Genomic DNA, 19873 nt, shown 5'->3' with positions numbered 1-19873 from the left:
AAGGAAGGAAGGAAGGAAGGAAGGAAGGAAGGAAGGAAGGAAGGAAGGAAGGAAGGAAGGAAAGAATTATCTAATTGTAAAGTATCAAAACAAAATAAAGATTGATAAAAAAAAAATAAATATACTGATGGCCTGGTGATAAAATCAGTACACATTTTCTTTCTTAATCATTGAAGTAATCCAGTGGTGTTTCTCTGGTGATAGTTGTCGTTATTGGCACAAAGCTAGGAAAGATGCAACATCCCACACAGATGTTTGAGACTATGGTCAGACCTCAAAGGGGCAAACAAAAAAAGCCTTTGTTTAGTTGATTTACGGTAAGTAGAATTGTCTGAAAAGCATCTGTTTACTGTGGCTGTAAGCTAATTGTACATGTTTGTTGCACTCAGTCCTCTCAGGTCTTCTGTTTTAGTTATTCTCACATACTCACAACCACATATTTATGCATTTATTTATTTAAATTATTGACAAAATTATTTATATATTAAATGTATATGAGCTTTTCTTTAACTGCCTATATTATGCCACTGCAATTTGCTTTTCTATTTTTTAAAATACCTTATTCATGTACAGCACTTTAAAATAAACTAACCTTTACAGATATAATATTGGGTATTTTCTTCATTGTTCTTCTCTGCAGACATTTGTTTACTGATTTTGTTTTGACCACAGCAATATAAATCCAAAATAAGAACACAAATTAAGTAAATTCCAAAATGGGGATAGTAGTCAACATCTCAGAACTCAGAAATACAAAAGGACAAATATGAAAAAATAAGCCACGATAAATATGTACTATGATAACAAAGGAGTCAGGCATCATCTTAGAAACTAACATTTATGTAAAATAAGATAATCCACATATGATTAGATTTAGACGAAATCAGAAAGAAAATTATGAATTAATACTTAACTTTCAATTGTCAAATTCAAAAGAACTTTAGATTTTCATTTAGTGTTATATTTTTCTCCCCATCCATCCTAACTTTCATCTCTTTCATCTTCTCTCATTATTATCATAAATTTAATTTAAAGTCAAAAATATTTTTGAAACATCAGAAAATTTGAAGATTTTCAAACAAAATTTAAAGATTTTCAAACAAACATCTCAGAATCTCAAAATACTGGAAAGTAGACAATAAAATATAGTATATTCTAATAATGATTATACAAATAGAAATAGCAATAAAAAAATCAATAAACAAGAAATATCAATAACATTAATTTCATAACTCACTAACAAGTTTCCGAGCAGTATGCTTTTACAAATATTTCACTGATTAGAAGAAAAAATATTTTTTTTGGTCTAGATGTGTAAAATCTATTTGTTGTGGATAAACTTTTATCCAAAATGTTTATAGATTAAAAGTCCAAACTGTGACCATGTGAGTAGGAAGTGAGTGATGGGTCCCACTGTAAAAACCTTCCGTCTATTTTTCCTCTGGGAGGAACCTTAGCAGCGGCGTCTTCAGACACGTCAGCTGAAGGTACCCGGACACATTTCAGTGCTACGCACAGCGTTCTTCCTGGTGCCCTGTGTTTTTGTCAGCCGGTGTGTTTCCAAGTTATTCGCTAGTCTCGTAATTCCTCTTGTCCATTCCTTCTGTTAGGATGTTACCGTCTGTTAACCGAACTGAGCAGTGAAACCAGCCGCTGATTGGCTCTTTGATTCCGCTGATTCTGTGTTTGTCTCTGATTTGGCATGCTGTCATCACCAGGTATGCATGATCCCATCTACTGCTTTTCGCTATTGTCCCTTCTATGCATGTTTTCTGCGTGTCTTTAAGTTTATTCTCGTTAACAAGTCTGTTGAAGGCCATTAAGGTGACAAAAGCAACGTTCTGGTAATTTTTCACTGACCTAGTTGATCATTTAACTTCCTGTTAGAGATCAATGAATGATTTATGTGTCATAACTCTTTTTGATGATTGTTAAAATCATAACTGCTCTTAATTGCCAAAAGTTCTCAATTGAAATTAATCGTTTGTTTATATTTCGCCTTTTCTATCATGCCATGTTTATTGGAGACAGTAGATTGACATAGAAGCTCTCCATCTCTTTCATTGGTAATTTCTACTTTCATTATGCAGAGTTATTTTGGGCGCAGAAGTTTTGATGCCCTCAGCTCCATCATGGAGTCCTCAGATTTGACCACACGCAGGAACGGGCGGCAGAGGAGAGTAGCAGGCGCCTCCACCGTGCCTGATCACACTGGGTACATGGACAGAGGGGAGACGAGCTCCCCTGAGCCAGAGATGGAAGAAGATGACATCCTCATCAGGAGATCAGACTCAGAGGACAGGAGGCGTCACCGCGGGCGACTAGGGATCCGTGGTGAACTGGGGAATATTTTACTCCTCCTGTTCCTCTATGTGCTTCAGGGGATTCCTTTAGGACTGGCCGGCAGCATTCCTCTGATCCTTCAGGGCAAGAATGTAAGCTACAGAGACCAAGCCTTCTTCAGCTTTGTCTTTTGGCCGTTCAGTTTGAAGCTTTTCTGGGCGCCGTTGGTGGACGCCCTGTACTTCAGCAGGTTTGGGAGGAGGTAAGATACAAGTCCATGTACAGATGTGTTAAAGATGCTCTATCTTTCCGGTTCTTTTCCCTAAAAGAGATCACTCACGACAAACTCTTTAAAAAACACATCATAATTTATATGTATTAAATAACCAGGAGACATGACAACAGATTCTGATAGAAATTGTAATTTTAATCAGATCAGAAAAATTGCTTAGAGTTTACAGAAGGCAGCTGCTCCCCTCCGGGCTCCCCTCTCAGGAAGTGGCCCCGAATACCAGTTAAAAAGCCATTTTATACATCTCCAGTCTGCCGTATCATTACATCATACAAGATAGCAGATGATTAGACTTCCGTGGCTCCAGCCTTATCAAAATATTACTCTTCGTTCTTAGCTGAGGGATGCCGCTCTCATTCCATTTTCAAATCTTTGCAACGTACAAAATGAAGATTATAACTATATATATCCAGACAGGGGAACTGTCCTAATTGGATTAAAATGTCAGTTCTGATGCGTAACAGGCAGCCCATACCAGGGTGTAATAAACTCACACATCTTCGATGATAATTATACTAACAGATGGATTATACTGATATTTGCTTGTGTGTTTTTTCAGCTCTGGGCTGTTGCTCATCTCTTGTGTGTTTTCTGCAGGAAGTCATGGCTGGTGCCCACTCAGTACCTGCTGGGCCTGTTCATGCTCTACCTTTCAGTAACCGTCAACTCGCTGCTGCAGAGGGAGAAGGGACCTGATGTGGTGACGCTCACTGCAGTCTTTTTTATGCTTGCCTTCCTGGCAGCCACACAGGTAACATTTATTAAGCGCGCATCCAGTGCCTTGTAAAAGTATTTACACACCTTTAACCTTTTTCACATCACATGCATTAAACTCAATGGATTTAATGCAAAGGTCAAAACCAAAACGGGACATAATTTCTAGGTGGAAGGAAATATAAAGTGTAAATATGGAGCAAAATGTTGTAGAAACATAGAGTCGTGTCCTATAATCCTTTTAAATGGGACACAACTCAAGGTTTCTACTGCATTTTGCTCCATATTTATTTTGCACTGCAATTAACTTTTTTATATTAATGCCCTGTTGCACCATTATTTTAAACTGGTTTCTTTTTCTTTTACATTGTTCACACTCTGATCACTGCTGCACTTGATATTGGTAATGTTTATCATACTCCAACTGTAATATCATTACGCTGTTGTAAGCTGTATGCAATACAATTTTTATTTTGTCTACACTCTGTGCATACAAGTTTTATCTAAGTCTAAATTTATGTTGTTCAAACAGGAACCAATCTGATGTGGTATGAATACTTTTGGCCTGTCAAATGGACCACTCCCATCTGATTTCTTTCTCTCTGTATGCTAGGATATAGCTGTGGATGGCTGGGCCCTGACAATGTTGTCCAGAGAAAATGTGGGTTATGCATCTACCTGCAACTCTGTGGGCCAGACGGCTGGATACTTCCTGGGGAATGTGCTCTTTTTGGCCCTGGAGTCTCCTGAATTTTGCAACAAGTACCTCAGATTAGTGCCTAAAGACACAGGCATTGTCACCTTGCCAGGTACGTCGCCCTTTTCCCGTAGATTTGAATTGAAAACAAATCTCTGCATGTTTTTTTTTTAAAGCTGCTTTTATCTGGTTGCATAAGGGGGCAGATCCTTAAATTAATGTGTTATACTCCTTCTACACACCTATCCTCCTCTTTAAAGCCCTAGTTTGCAGAGCGGTTACAAAGGATCAACATAATCTAATTGTGCAAACATATCAGACAGGAGAAGTCTGCCTAATTATCCCAACGAATAAAAACAAAAACAAAGGGAAGACAAAGTATTACGTTCATGTAGGCACTCTTATGCAACCACTACATATATATATATATATATATATATTGTTTTTTTTAGAACTATCCCCTCTAGATTTCTACATTATAAATGTCTCACTACAGTTGTTTCATTTTCGATACCACATAAACCTTTTCAAAGTTTTGTGAAACATTTCTGTGCCAGTCTTTTCCTTGAACCTTTAGATGAATGAATTGGGTCTTTTTGTTCTCCTTTGGTTGATTAAAGGGAATCCTTTGTTCTTCTGCTGCAGATTTTCTGTTTTTTTGGGGGGTGATGTTCCTGGTTTCCACCACCCTGGTGGCCATCTTTAAAAGGGAAAACAATCAAGGCAGAGGGAGGAGGAACGTCCCAGAAGAGACTCAGGGTGTCATGGAAACCTACAAGCTTCTGTTCTCGATTGTGAAGATGCCCACAGTCTTCACCTTCTGCTCCCTGCTCCTCACAGCTAAAGTGAGCAGAGAGACAATGTGTGCTGTCTCTATGTGATGAACGTTCTTAACAGGGCGGATCTTCTCTCCATCAGATCGGTTTCTCTGCAGCGGATGCTGTTACGGGTCTGAAGCTGGTGGAAGCTGGAGTCCCTAAAGAGCAGCTGGCCCTCCTTGCGGTGCCCATGGTGCCCCTGCAGATCCTTTTGCCCGTGGTCATCAGCAGATACACGGCAGGACCCCGCCCCCTTGACGTCTTTTACAAAGCATTCCCGTTCCGGTATGCACTCCACCAAACCCGCCTCCTTCTGTTTGTAAGCGGTTATCTGAACGCTAACAGAGACCTATTCTGATTTGCAGGCTGCTAATTGGGCTCGAGTATGCTCTGCTGGTGTGGTGGACCCCCAGTGTGAAACAAGAGGGAGGGTTCCCACTTTATTACTATGCTATAGTCTTTCTCAGCTATGCATTGCATCAGGTTGGTCCTCCTGTTTTGTTTCTTTTTGTTCTAACTTCTAGATTTGGCTTCTAGTTAAGACTAAAAGGAGTCGCAGTTTCTGGTTCTTTACGTCAACTAGAGCTGCAACTAACGAACATTTTGCTAATTGATTAATTTGTCAATTATGATTTCAGTCGATAATCTCATTGCAAAAGGTTCCTTAAAGAAGATTTTTTACAGAATTAAACCAGGTGAAACTAAAACATTTCCACCTGAGTTCGAAAGACGAAAATATTTTTTATTAATTAGGATTTTTTTTTGGTATAATTACTGCTCTAATTGGGTTGCTCTGTCAGCTAAAGGCTTGTTTAATAGTCTCTTTACTCCAGTTAATGATTAATCAATTACTAAATTAGTTGTCAATTATTTAATTGATTGATTGATTGATTAATCCGATTTATTGTTTCAGCCCTTACGTCAACACAACACAATTTAAACAGGAAAATTTGCTTCTAACCGCGTCTGCTTTTACAATTGGTCAAACGAAGCAAAGTATTAATGTTCGTTTTTGCCTCATTTCACCTTGATTTAGCTTTTTCTTTGCGACTTCTGAGTCTGGTTCATCTGGATTTATATGACTTTGTCTTCATCTTTAACTTGGTGTCAAACTGCTACAGTTTGACAATTGTTTTAAAACCTGTGATGCAGTTTATAAAGCAACATTCTTTTCTCTGAGTGCAAACTTAAACCATTGAGCCAGTTCTCTCCTTCTGTAGGAGGCTTTTACTGGTAAACCAGATGTGTTCTATTGTCGTCTTCAAGTAAAAAATTTCTTGTAGGTCAAAAACTACTGTTAGAAATCTAAAAAGATATCACAAATTAGTATATTTGTCTTTAAGATTAGATAATTAGATATCATGCACTTGAAACGCGTAAATAATCCTATTAAATAATCTAATCTGGTAAAGTATCTGTCTTATTTGCTCAAAACAAGGTAAAATATTTAACTTAGAATTCAATATTTAAATGAGAAAATTTATATAATCACATATAATAATCACAAGACAAAAATAATAAATATTTCTGTAATTAACACTAAAACTCTCCAGGGGCCACACAAAACTAGACCAGGTGGTGCTAATGGCCCCTGGGCCACACTTTTTAAACCCCCGTCTCTTCATAAAACGGATATTATAAGGGGTTAGTTATTTAACGGAGAACACTGAGCCTGAAACAGCTCACTTTCCTACAGAAGTTTATTAAGATGGTATTACAACAGACTAGACATCCAATCCCTTCAGGTAATAGAAGCCCTGTATTAGTATACATATGAGAAAAATGATGAACATTATTTAAGGGCTAACAGGCATGTTGGAGCTTTTCTTCTGATGCCACGAGGATGTTTTAAGTTAGATCCATAGAAGACTATTTTTTTTTGTTATTTTTCTTATTCAGAAACTGAATCTGTTGAGAAATTAAGCCCTGTTTCAAGCAACTACCAATATTTTGGTATAATTTAAAGGCTTCTTGCGGTAGATCTTAGTTGACTTAAAGCACAGAAGTGAAGCGAGTTTAGCAACAACATCTAAGAAGCTCCTGAAAGACAACAAAATATTTCACAATACTCAGCTGCTCCTGCAGAAAAGCTAAGGAAGCTAAATTGTTGAGACTCCGCAAATGACTCCATATTGCATCAGAGAAATGATCCCGAACACAAAGAAGTAATACATTCAGGCTGATTTTAAAGATCTGGAATCAGGCTGATCTCAGGATTGAGATTCTGTGAACTGTTTTAGACTCGGGGCAGAAAAACCAACCCGTTTAAATGAGTTCTGATAAGAGAGTGGTCAGATATCCATCCAGAAGGGATGCTGAGCTTAAGATTACTGGGACTATGTTATTTATATAGAACTGTATGCATATTTCTGGCTTTGCTTAGATAAACCGTGACTTTAAAGCAGGGCACCAAATTCATTTTTCTTCCGAAAAGCAAAAAGATTAATTCAAATCGCAGATTAACTGTGATGCCCTGAGATCCAACGATCAGCTGTTGCTCACTGTTCCTTTTGCCCGCACAGAACTAGGGAAGAAAGCCTTTAGCAAACAGCTCCTTGTGGGTGGAATTTTTTACAAAGAAACTGAAAGTTCACGGAGTTTTTATCTTTAAATGCTTTTAAGTTGAAAGTGAGCCTCAATTGATATGTTTTTTTTATGTACCTTTCATTTAATTTAATGCATCCCTGTTATGTAACTTTGCTGCCTCTTGGCCAGGACTCCCTTGATAAGTGGGTTTTTAACATAATGGGAATTTTTTTCCTGGTTAAATAAAAATTAACTCAGTGACCAGTGTTTGCAAACTTCTGATTCTGAAAATAAACTCTCGGCTTGCTGGATTGTTTGTTCCCTAGGTGGCGCTGTACAGCATGTATGTGGCCTGCATGGCCTTCCACGCCAAAGTGAGCGACCCTCTCATAGGGGGGACCTACATGACCCTGCTCAACACGGTCACTAACCTGGGGGGTAACTGGCCCTCCACCGTGGCCCTGTGGATGGTTGACCCCCTGACCTCTAAGGAATGCCAGGGCGCCGTCGGTCAGAGCTGCAGCTCTTCTCTAGAAGCAGGGGTGAGTGGTGCAGGAGATGCAGGAGAATCTTACCTGCTTTTATTTAGAAACTAATCCCTCCTCCCCATCTCCAGTTGTGTGTTAAAGAAGGAGGCGTTTGTGTGACGACGCTGGACGGCTACTACGTGGAGTCGGTGGTATGCGTTGTGATCGGTCTCCTCTGGTGGCTGTGGCTGGGGAAGAAGATGAGGCGGCTCCAGGAGCAGAGCCCCGGCGCCTGGAGGTGCAGAGTAAACCAGTGACAAAAGTCCCACTGACACTTTAAGCGAGCGCAGCTTCATGAGCTGCTCCAAAACCAGCTGGACTCAACCAGCACCTCACCTACATCTCCTGCTCTGGTCTGCCAGATTTAGGAGACATTTTACCATCAAACCTGTCGCTTTGATGTACACACGCACGAAGCGAATCGCTGTTTTCTTTTTATAAAAAAGCTGTAATCATTTATCATCACCATCTTTTTAAAGCCTCCTTGTAGTTTTTATTTACCGTGTTTTGCTGCTTTAAACCAAACAGAGGCTGGTTCGAAGAATGTGTTGGTCAATATTTTTTTTTTTCCACGTTAGTTGCAGACCTTTAAAGAACCCGAAAGGTTCGTTAAATGAGATTTTTTTTATAAGTTTCAACACTTTAAGCTCTGACTTATCTGCCTTACATGAAAGGAACAGATGCATTTATAATCCTAACTCAAAGCATGAGTGAAGGGTTGCCGCATGTACTGTACTCAATGGGCTTTACTATGAAGCAGGACTAGTGTCTCTATGATGGATGTTCAGAGGGAAATTTAACCTTTATTGAACCCATTATTTAATCAAAACAGCGAATGAAATAGGGGCACTTTTTTTTTTTTTACAGAAAAAGCAAGAGACTATCTACAACATGTGGATATCGCTTGTTTTTTCCCTTTATGTCAACTCATTTAGGTTTACTAAGAAGCCCACTTTGTGTGACATCATACTCTCTAGTAATATCAAGTCTTGGTTTTAATTCAAATCCAGACAAATGTATAAAATAATCCTCGTCTCCTGTAATTTAAAAGTGGTCAGCATTACATCTAGATGTGTTTGCACTTATTTGTCTTCTTAGTTTTAAGAAAAAGTTTGTTTTTAGTTGCACCTATCAGGCTTTTGCTGGTTGAAGCCACTTTCTGGTTTTCTTTGAAGTCCGACCCGTAACATTTTGGATTTTGTGCTTTTCAAAGGACTGTATCATATAAAAATAAATAAGGAAAAAAAGACGCTATGAGTTCTTTGGAAAATGTAGGTTTAAATCCAGCAGAAAATGAAGGAAGATTATTTCCGTTTAAGCATCAAAGTGAAGGCCCATAAAAGTCATCACATCAAACACAAGGTGCATCAAAATGTGTCGCTTTGTCATTGATATCTCGGATGGCAGGAAGTGAAGAGAGACTCAAGGAAAGCTTAATATAAAATTTCATGCAAAGACAATTTTATTAGTTTCACAAATCCTGGTTTCCATAATTTATGGCAATAAAGCTCCAACAGGCTGGAAACCCGGTATCCGTAAAAAGATTGCAGCATTCAAAATATATCAATCAATGTTAAGTTGACAGCGTTTATGAAATATTAACCAACCCTAACTTGGACTTTTACAACAGGAACGACTGTTTACAGTTTTTTTTAGATATACATTTTCTCTTTATTGCCTGATGCAATAGATCCAACAGAATAAGACTGAAACTAGCCTCTAGAATAGATGCATGCATATTTATGAGATCAGTTGTAGACAATCAGATCTGCTTTAATCTTTTAGCTCAAAAAACAAACTCAGAAATAATCAACATATTTACTTCCTTCCTGTTTTTTTCTGTGTTTGATTGTGCTGCTTTTCAGCTTTCTTTAGTGTTTTCATGTTATGCTAAAAATAAACAGATCCCTAACCTATTCCGTCAATTAAATCTGCGCTGAGAGAGATGAAGATGATTGTAATGTAGAGCAGAATAAACCCAAACCTGCTTCATAGTATGTTGCCCAATTTAAATTTTGAGTTAAACCGATGATTAATTTAAGCCTTTTTATGTTTAATCTACTCAAATCTGTTTATAATTGAAATTGTAGTAGTTTTTATCTGGTTATACCGTGCCTTGCTTTGATAATAGAAACATTTCAGTCAATATGTTTATAGTGTTTTAATTTGGGTTATACTGCCATCATGTGGCAGAGAAGTAGTACTGCTGAATGAGCTGTTATTGGTTGGTACAGCAGATGAAATGAAACAAGGCAGCTTTAATCTGTGTCAGTGGGAATGTGCATAATTAAAGAGGAATTCAACTCGCACTTTCTAGTCTGAAAACTGTCATCTACTGTTAAATAACATCTTTTCCCTTTTTAATGTAATAAATAGTTTAATTAGACATACAATTCCCTGTTAGAATATATACATCGGTTTAAATAATTTTAAAAATAAAATATAAGAAATATTTTTTATTTCAATTCATGCAGCTTTCTCTAGTTTATTATACATATAACTGGATGGATCGCACTACTTTATATTGCTGCAATGAAACATTAAACCTTTTAATTTGTTTACATCTGTAGTTTTGATGCTGGTAACCAAGGTGAAAATATTGGTTCATCACATACATTTTTTTTTCTTGCTGTTGTATTTAATAACTGCACTGCCAAAAGCAAACCAAAGCCTCATGGTAGTCAACTGACAGAGGCGTATGTGGATAATATTGTGCACCAGGGGTGATTTCTCGTGCATGGGAACAGAAGGAAACGCGTCTAAATCCCGGAGTTTTTCTATGTGCAATTGTCTTTTATATTTACCCACATTGTCATTATCAGAGATTTCCATTTTTTACCTTTGTTGCAGATTCTCATTGATATTTCTGGCATTAATATGACACTGATTTATTTTGATGGGTGGTGGGTTCGTACTTTTAGTTTAGTGTGAAACACTTTTCTTAGTTTATTTCAAAAAGTGATTTTCTTTTTTTTTTTTTATTGAAATCTTTCCCATTCCTATGCCATTTAAACAAGGTTAAGGTTAAACGTTTTGTTTGTAACCTTTCCACTCTTACATGAGTTCTGACATTTTGTCCTACATCAGCAAAATTAAAAATTAGTAATCGTCTAAATCTGATAAAAGCAAGGGCATAGAATCACTACTTCTGTATAAAGGTTAGGTAACCCTTTGGTCAATGATGATTGGGTCAGCGGTTCTCATATCTATGGTTGATGCCTATTGTTCTCCCAATATCATCACCTGACCAAGCCTTTTTCTAATATGCCACACTACAAAATAAAAGAATGATTCATGCCGATATGTCAGGTCAATATTGTTATATCAGAAATGAAGAGTTGTAATGGGAGGGCACCCATTTATAGATTTATAGGTAGCGTTGATGAAGTAAGCTCACTCACTACAGAAAGGAGTTATGGATGTTTCCACATCTGACATTTACCTTCAGGCATGAATGAAAGTTAGTAAATGAGAGCAAATCAAGACCAGTGGAAAGGAAATCCTTTTACTTTATACTATTGGTTAAAAATGTTTCAGGTTTAATTGAAAGAATGTCCAGGTTTGTAGATTAGGATTTTTTTCCCCTCCAATATATCCAATATATCCAACATATGAAGCCATAAAAGTTATGTTCTTCTCTGTAAATGTTTGATTCATTTTGGGCCTCTGAAATAAAGCACTTACTTTGTTTTTAAATCACATTTCTATTTTATTGCTACATTTCAAATGACTGCTATCAGTCAGTGATCAGAATCTGATCACTGATACTTTACATTCAAGAACTAAATTTCAATTCAATTAAACATTTTAGTGTAGAAACCGTTTAAAAGGAAATTTCTTTTTAAGTCTAAAACAGCAAAAGTCTTTCCAAACAGATCTGGGCTGTTCAAACTGAACCTATTTCATCTTGAGGTTATTTCCTGTGTAGATGGAGTTGTTTCCTCCCACTGTCGCCACATGCTCACATCCCAAACTGGCTCCCAAACCACTAACCCTTAACTATCAAGTGTCACTCCCAATGGGATGGCTTCTTCCTTCCAACGGAAAAGGACAGCAGTAATTGCTATGACAACACAATGACGCTGTCATGTGCGCGGCTGTAGCTCTGTGGCGCAGGTGAACAAACATTTGCCCCTTTCTTTAGACAAATATATACGGTCAAATAAAACTATTTCAAAGAGGACCTTACATTTTGGAAATAATTGCGTTTTTTTTCATAAACTTGTGATTTTCTGTCAGTGTGAAAAAAATGTCAAGAGGAGCCAGTTTAGGTTGCCCGGCATCTGGTTAGGATGCCTCCTGGACGTCTCCCTGGTGAGGTGTTCCAGGCACATCCCACCGGGTGGAGGCCCAGGGGGAGACCCAGGACACGCTGGAGTGACTATGTTTCTCAGCTGACCCAAGTGGCTGAAAAGAGGGACATCTGGGCCTCCCTACTGAAGCTGCTACCCCCGCGACCCGACCCCGGATACGTGGAAGAAGATGGATGGATGAAAAAACTGCAGCAAACCAGCGGAATTTACATTTGGAGGAAGGAGTTTTTTTCCGCCACCAGGCCGCCGTTACACCCGTTGCCGAATTCCAGCGAGCTTCCAGCTGATGCAGACTTGCTTAACGGTCCACTGGCCCTACCGAATACATAGTTTGAGATGGCACTTAATGTGGCGGACCCTCCGCTGGAACGCGTTAACAAGAGGGCTAGTGCTTAAAGGCCGGTTTGGACCCTCCTATGGAGTCAATGGTGTTTTAGCGTTTAATATTTGTATCTTGGATTCATTTGATCAGATTCCTGACCAGTGATTTGACCCAGTCTTATAAACTGCCTAAAAATACAAATTTTTTATGAAGTGGTGCTATTTAAATAAATAAAATGAATTAATAATCCTGCAAATTAACCTCTTCCACGAAAGAAAACATCTGCATTTCATATGTTAGTGTTTTTTTTATGCATTAACTTATTCCTGAATAAGTTAATGCAGATGTATGGGGCTCTAAATGTTTTTCCAGGCTTAGAAAGCTGCTGAGATGAACTGACTGACTCCAGGAAGGAGTGTCTGAGCATCCTGCAGAGGAGAGCTGTTGGTTTGACGCAATCAGCACCGGGGCTTTTATGTTGGTGCAAACATAATGCTGCACAGAGCTGAATAATAATGGAGAGATGCAGCATGTTGTGTGAGGAGCAAAGATCTAACAGGTTTTTATGTCATTTCACAACCACACCGCTGAAGGACTTGATCGTTTTATTCATCAGAGGCTTTCTCAGAAGATGCACAGCACAGTAAATGGATCCACTTTGTAAGACTTCTTAAAACAAAGTAAAACTTTTCATTTGTAGAGCCTCTTTTAATCTGCTCTTACAATCCATCTCATCAATGATCCTAATTCAGACCGTTTTCCAGAACCAGGAACCAATCTGTGAAATAATCCACCCAGTAGTTTACTGGCATTGACTAAAACAGATCAAAGCACTTTGGATATCATAAAGTACAGCAGACTGACTGCATCTCAGTTCCAAGCATACCGTAGTGTGAGAAATGATCGCCGGAGACAAAAGTCGACGGATCGGAGGTGTCCAAGGAGACGTGGTGAGGCAATGATGCTGCTCGTAGCGCTTCCCTCCAGTCTGCCTGAGTGCCCAAGCACATCCTCCAGGCTGGGACAGTTCATGTGGTGTGCAGAAGTTTTGATTCCCATTGTCTCTAGCATCCGTTCCTGTTTGTTCGCCTTTAAGAAAAAATGTCACCAAACCAGAGGGAGGAAGGGGGGGGAAAGGTCAGTCAGGGGTCATAGGTTCATACGTAGATGCTCGGGCCGTTTGGCCACCATGGGGTACGCTGGCTGCTTCATCTGGGCCAGATTGACCCCAGCAGGTTGTCGGATGGGGAGAGGGGCCGAAGCCTCTGAGCTGCTTGTGACGTCCATCTGCTCCGTGGTGGACAGATCCATGGCCTGCTCCAGAGGAGACGGGAGGACACTCGGTCCTACCCCAGGGATGAGAGGACTGCGAGACCAGCCGGGGCTGAGGGGGCAGGAGAAACAACCGGTTAGGGCATTCAGTTTCAAATGAAGTCAAACAATCTGAATAGATGGGAACCACCTTAGAAGAGTCCTAGGACTGTCCATGATGCGACGAGGGGAGCGGATTTTTGGCTCAAAGGAGAACCTCTCTTTGATATTTTCTAGAACTGAAGGAGCAACATACGTAAAACCCTGAAAAATAAAATAAAATTCATCTTTTAATTTCTACAAAAATGACTTAAAATGTTCATACATTTCCAGGTTTTCATTTTTTGACCCAAACATACAACTGACATCTAAAAACTGTCCTTAAAGGTCCCATATTATGCAAAATTCACTTTCTAAAAATGTTTAAACAGTGATGTGTCCTGAAGCCTGGTTATGAGCTTCACAAATGGAAAAAAAAAAAAAGCCTTTCACATTAATCATTGCCTTTCTCCACCTTTTAGCTAATATGTTCTCAAAATGCTTTGTTTGAAAAACATTCCCCTTATGATGTCATAAGAGGAAACAAACTGTCCACAGGGGTCTGTAGCAGCCCTTCAGCCTTCATCTGAGGTATTTCTCCGGAATTCTAGGCTATCTTATTCTGACTGGTTGTCATGGTTTTGGGGGCGTGGCCTTATCCAGCAGCGGGCTGAAAAAGGACATTTTTGGTAAAGGCGGTCTGTCTAATCTGAGACGAATTTTCAGGAATTTTCCTGCAGAAACAGCCAAAACATGCTCTGGGGGCTTGTTTGTTAATAGTTTTTATTTTCAAATGCAGAATAATATTGGATAAAATAAAATTTTACTGGAACACATTTTAAATGCCAAAAAATCTATGTTTTGCAAAACCAACGGCAATATATGCAAGCGTTGCAATTTTTACCAATAAAACCAAAAAATCTTAGAGTTTCAGTCCAGAGTTTCCAGAACCATACTTTCATTGCTTTTCAGCTTGACAGATATATCTGTACTAGCTGCAGACATCTTTGTGGATTTATCTCATGTAGATTAGGATCATCATGTTTATTCTAATACATAGATGTGTCCTTGTTCCACCTCGCCTGAATGAAAACCAGAGAACCCTGACCTAAATACTGTATTCTGAAGGAGATTGGAGTTCAAGATCTCTAAGGTTGTGTCCCGTGGCCTTTATTTCCAGTCTTTTGCAGCTTCTAAAAGGGTTTTGTTGAAGCATCAGGCTGTATTTCATTTCATCCATCTTCTCCTATACCCACTGACCTGTCCCTGTCACAAAATTATATTCCCAGAGATGCAAAAGCCTTCAAAACTTAATCTTTTTCCAGGCTGTGTGGATTGGAACAGACTGAAAAGCCTTGGATACTTTGCTTGATTGGTTTGCTTTTTTTGTTCTCTTTTCAAAGTCCAAATGTTCAAAGCTTGACGTGTTTATTTAGTTACTGTACAATGTGACTGAAGTTCGCTCATACAATGTGACAAAAGTGAAAAAATTAAGCTAGAATCCTTGCGATTGAGAGTCAGACCTCAGTAAATGCATCTCTAACAGTAAGCTTTTATCAAACTGCCATATTTAATCAGATAACAGTGACGGCGAGTTTCTTTTTAAGCATTACCAGGAAGGCTTGATTTGCACTCTCGCTGAGGGTAGAGTCGTCGGGGCTGTCGACCGGAGTCTGGCTGGTGAACTTCGAGTCAAACTGACTCACATCATCTGCTGATTGCTGGTCAGACATGAGAGGATGGGCAGGTTTTGGGTTACAGCAATATGAGATGTTGAAGTCAAAGCAAGCAGAAGTGGATCAGAAATAGAAGGCAGCTTGGCGGATCTTTTAAACCTTAGTGTTACTAAAGCGTGTTTTACTTCATTTTCCCACCAAATACTCCAGTGATGATGAGTTTTACTCACAAGCACAGGTTTGAACGGAGGCTCCACCTTCCGGGCCAACAAATCTTCCCAGTTAATGTGTCGGAAGAAAGGATGAGCCTATAAATTCCAAATATAGAAACAAAAAATGGTTAATATCATCTTAAAATAAAAGGTGCTGCACCTTTCATCAACATTTTAGATATGGGGGTCTGCAGAATGTGGTTCTCCCTCCCTCTTGTTCTCACCTGCACTTCTGTAGCATCTCCTGGTCCTGCTCCCAGCCGCGACGAAGCATTTCTCTTCAGCAGCTGTTCGACCAGACATCAGAAGTTAAAAACAATCAGAAAAAAAAATAACAGCATGAAGGTTTATGATGAAAGCAGGAAGTACCCGTTTTAGAAGATCCCGGGCTTCTTGTGTGAGGTAGGGCGGGAGGCTGAGCTTGCACTTTAGGATTTTATCAATGGTCTTTTTTCTGTTCTCGCCAGTGAAGGGCGGCTAAAATCAGAGAGGGACGAAGGTTAGGGCGGACGGTACGGGTGTTAATTCACACCAATAGGGAGGAAATGGAGGAGGAGGTTCTACTGACCGCTCCAGTGAGCATGTCGTACATCAGAGCGCCCAGACTCCACCAGTCCACAGCTCTGTTGTGTCCGCTCCTCATCAAGATCTCTGGAGCCCTGAAACGAAGCAGCCCCACAGCGTTTGAGGATGAAGGCCGTTTGGTCAGAGAAAGAATGAGGCCGAGAACCAGAGGCGAACATACATGTATTCTATGGTTCCGCAGAAGGTGTGGGTAACCGTCCCATCGTGGATGGACTCTTTACAAAGACCAAAATCTGTCAGCTTAACATGACCTGCAGAGAAACAGAGGGACATTTACTGGAACTGCTCCACCTGCTGGTCGCTATCTGTTCAGCGACAGGAAGTTCAATGGAAAATAAAGCTGATTTCAAACCAAAAACTTCAGCTTATTCTACGGTAATTTCGAACAGCAGACAAAGACAGACTGACATGATTTTTTATTGTAAAAAAATTCAATCTATAAAGTAATTATTTTATTTGTTTTCTTTACCGGAAAATTAATACTTTGTAGAGGAATTAAAACGGTTAAAGACCACATGAAGATGCATTTAGGATTATGTCCCTCAGCAGCCATCTTGTGCCGTAGAAGCTTTTCCTTTATGTAGCAACAGGGAGGACATGCAGGACCGCCTGGCTGAGAAACCCTAGACAAGGTCATTCTGATGAACATGATCTGATCTAAACCATCTTTTTCTACTATTTCCTTTGTTTTTATTCTCCAGGAAAGTGGACCTCACCTCCAGTTTCAAGTCTTTTACAGCTTCTAATAAAGTTTCTTATATTTCACATCAACTACTAGGTTTTCAGGAGACAACATTTCCCACTCAGAACATCCTTCCCCTTGCACCCCATAATTATGCAGCAGTTTAGCTTGTCTCTCAAGTACATCCTAAAAAAAGAAAAACGCACTGAACTTTGCAGTTCTCATATGAATTAATTTTGCAGAGCAATTATCAAAAAAAAAAAGACGCCTTAAAACACACATCAACTTATGCGGACTGACCTTGGCTGTTGAGCATGATGTTCTCGGGCTTCAGGTCCCTGTAAATGATGCCTTTTTGGTGCAGGTGACCCAGAGCCATAGAGATCTCAGCGAGGTAAAAACTACAGCAGCAAATAAAACAAACAGCTTCAGACCAAACATCCCATCTAAGTAACAATAAGGCAAACACGACTTAGATATTTTAAGGTCTAGATTAACATTTCTGCTGTAAATGTAAAGCATCCCTCCATACCTATCAGCATCCCTGGCAGAGATGTGTAAAAACCCTTAAAGTTATTGCTTATTGCAGTAGCATAAACACACTGAGAAAAAAAACAATTCATGTTTGTCAACTGGTGGAAAAAAAAGTGCCATGTTAACGGTGCGTTGTGCAAGTTTAAAAGGTAGGTTTCTTTTATTCTTTCCCATTCAGGCCTTTAGAATGACCCAGTTAAAATTGAGGTTTCCTCCATTTACTGCAGCTGCCTCTATACGTTCCCCAATCGGTTCATAAGTGGTTGATTCAGGCCTTGTGTGGGTGTGATACACTGCCTGTTTTCGTCTACCGAGCTACTTTGACTCTGTTAGGCAGAAAGAGAGCAGGAGTGACTGTTTGGGAAGATGGATCCCTAAAGACCAGCCATGAGTGCATCTGAAACCCCGTCACAGACTCCAAGCTAGAGTAAAAAAATAAAACTTTTGTCAAGAGCTTTGAAAAGAGCTAAACAAGAGAATGTTCAGTGAAGGAATAAGACCAGAGTAAGTATTAGGGCAATTTTCAACTAGGAGTGAGCTCTGATCATCCAGAGGAATAAAAAGGAAACAAAGTTAAGATGGTTTATTCAGAATAACCAAAACATTTATAACTTTATTACCTCAGAGGGCAGAATACCTCTAAACAAAGAAAAAGACCTGTGCAGTCGCAGATGATCGTGCTGCTTTTCCTCTTCTCTCATGCATGTGCAAAACACTGGTGCCTTTTCAAATGACAGCCAATAGGGGTCAGAAGTTGAACTAGAAGTTATGCTGTTCTCTTTTAAGCAACAGTTTTACAATAAATGACTGTAAAAATTATTGGTAACTATAGAGTTAGAACTTTGCTCAATACTGAAGGGACAGCCCTCATTTCACCAAACTAAAGCGATCTTTCACAAACTATCTTTGCAATCTCTGCGGAAGATCAAGAGTTCCTTGTCCTCTTCTTTCTCTCTATATTACTTCATGTTTTCGTCATTTAGGAAAGGTAGTTTCAAAACAACAATGAACTATAAAATGTCTTGCAGTTTTATATACTTCAAAAAGAGCCCTTAGATGAGGGAAACAGGCCCACAGCATCACAGATTCTCCACCATGACCAAAAGTAGACATTTTTACATCATATCTAGCAGTGTTTGTTGAAATGTCTGACTTTATTCTGATCTAATCAAAGCATGTGGTAGTTGGAAGCTGCGGCAGCATAGAGCGGACCCCACCTGTTTATTTCTCTCATTTGATTGATAAATTATTAAAGAACGTTGATGTTTTTAACTCCAGAATAAATGTTTTTATATTTTTATTTCTCTAAAATCTCCACAGTGGGTTTTAAAGCTACCGCAATAACAGGCAGATTTATTTTTGCTTTTTTTAGGGGGTTTTTAACACATGGAAAACACATAACAAGTAAAATGCAACATTAAAAACTGCTATGAAAAGATTCATAAGGAATTATTGACTGAAATGGCAAGCGATGCTCACCAGGCTGTGTCTTCCATGAAGATGCCCTCCCTTTCCAGCTGCATGAAGAGCTCTCCTCCTGCACAGGAAGAAAATACATTGATTGATCCAATACATGCAACTTTCTTCTCATGTTGCTCCAAATATCCAAGTAGGATGTTTCTAAGGCAACGGAAACAGAACCCAACCTATAATGAGCCGCGTAAGCATCTTCAGCTATGAATATCATTATTTATTTACATTGCAATAATCTGCCAATTTAAAGTCGCCGTGTAAGGCATAGCTCCTAGTTCCCCTGCCTTATGTTTTTATTCATCATAAACTAAAAGTGACCATAAAATTGAGATAATAGTAATGTGTTATGGTAGGGATAATAAACCTAGAAGCAAAAACACAAACAGCAGGTGTGATGTGTGTTTTATTGATCGTTACGGACCACTCAGGTACTCCAGGATGAGGTAGAGCTTCCCTCCTGTCTGGAAGGCGTAGATGAGATCTACGATGAAGGGATGCTTCACTTCCTCCAGAATGTTCCTCTCTGCCTTGGTATGAGCAGTGTCCTTAGCGTTACGTACAATCATAGCCTGATGGTCAGAGGCACAGGAAATATAAAAATCAATAAAAAACATGGAGATTAAATTACCACAGCCCTATAAATTACAGAATCTATTTTACACCGTGTAACATAATATTGGTTAGGGAAAAAATAAAAGAAAAAAGGACCCTATAGGGAGAGAAAATAAAGATAAACGTCGCAAACTGCTTGTTAACTTCCAAGAGAAAAGCCGGCAAGTTTATTTCATTCAGCTCTTATTATTAAACTAAACCTATAAATAAGTTTTACCCAGATCAAAATGTTACAGAAGGCTTTAATAATGTTTGGG

At 39.1% G+C, this 19873-nt stretch overlaps 2 protein-coding genes across 2 annotated transcripts in view; one reads left to right on the top strand and one right to left on the bottom strand.

Moving 5' to 3' along the window:
• Positions 1-1506: 1506 nt before the first annotated feature.
• Positions 1507-8719, top strand: slc33a1 (solute carrier family 33 (acetyl-CoA transporter), member 1). Its single transcript, XM_015394163.1, has 9 exons — positions 1507-1718; positions 2091-2545; positions 3173-3326; positions 3903-4098; positions 4632-4831; positions 4905-5089; positions 5170-5287; positions 7657-7872; positions 7947-8719. Exons 2-9 carry the CDS (start codon positions 2133-2135, stop codon positions 8112-8114), a joined length of 1650 nt encoding a protein of 549 aa, XP_015249649.1. The 5' UTR covers positions 1507-1718; positions 2091-2132; the 3' UTR covers positions 8115-8719.
• A 4127-nt stretch (positions 8720-12846) lies between these two features.
• LOC107096319 (ribosomal protein S6 kinase beta-1-like) overlaps positions 12847-19873 on the bottom strand; it is a 10798-nt gene continuing 3771 nt past the window's right edge. Inside the window, exons 5-15 of the mRNA XM_015392926.1 lie at positions 19426-19573; positions 19011-19068; positions 17298-17398; positions 16476-16566; positions 16299-16389; positions 16100-16207; positions 15955-16017; positions 15749-15826; positions 15456-15563; positions 13955-14067; positions 12847-13876 (exon numbers count right to left, since the gene is read on the bottom strand). Coding sequence (XP_015248412.1) covers positions 13642-13876; positions 13955-14067; positions 15456-15563; positions 15749-15826; positions 15955-16017; positions 16100-16207; positions 16299-16389; positions 16476-16566; positions 17298-17398; positions 19011-19068; positions 19426-19573 — 1194 coding nt within the window. The 3' untranslated portion in view covers positions 12847-13641. The remainder of the gene's footprint in view (positions 13877-13954; positions 14068-15455; positions 15564-15748; positions 15827-15954; positions 16018-16099; positions 16208-16298; positions 16390-16475; positions 16567-17297; positions 17399-19010; positions 19069-19425; positions 19574-19873) is intronic.

Source organism: Cyprinodon variegatus, unplaced genomic scaffold (assembly GCF_000732505.1).
Source record: "Cyprinodon variegatus isolate N-32 unplaced genomic scaffold, C_variegatus-1.0 Scaffold24, whole genome shotgun sequence".
Lineage (NCBI taxonomy): Eukaryota > Metazoa > Chordata > Actinopteri > Cyprinodontiformes > Cyprinodontidae > Cyprinodon > Cyprinodon variegatus.
Note: the sequence above shows the minus strand (reverse complement) of the source record. Positions and strands in the feature narration are given on the sequence as shown.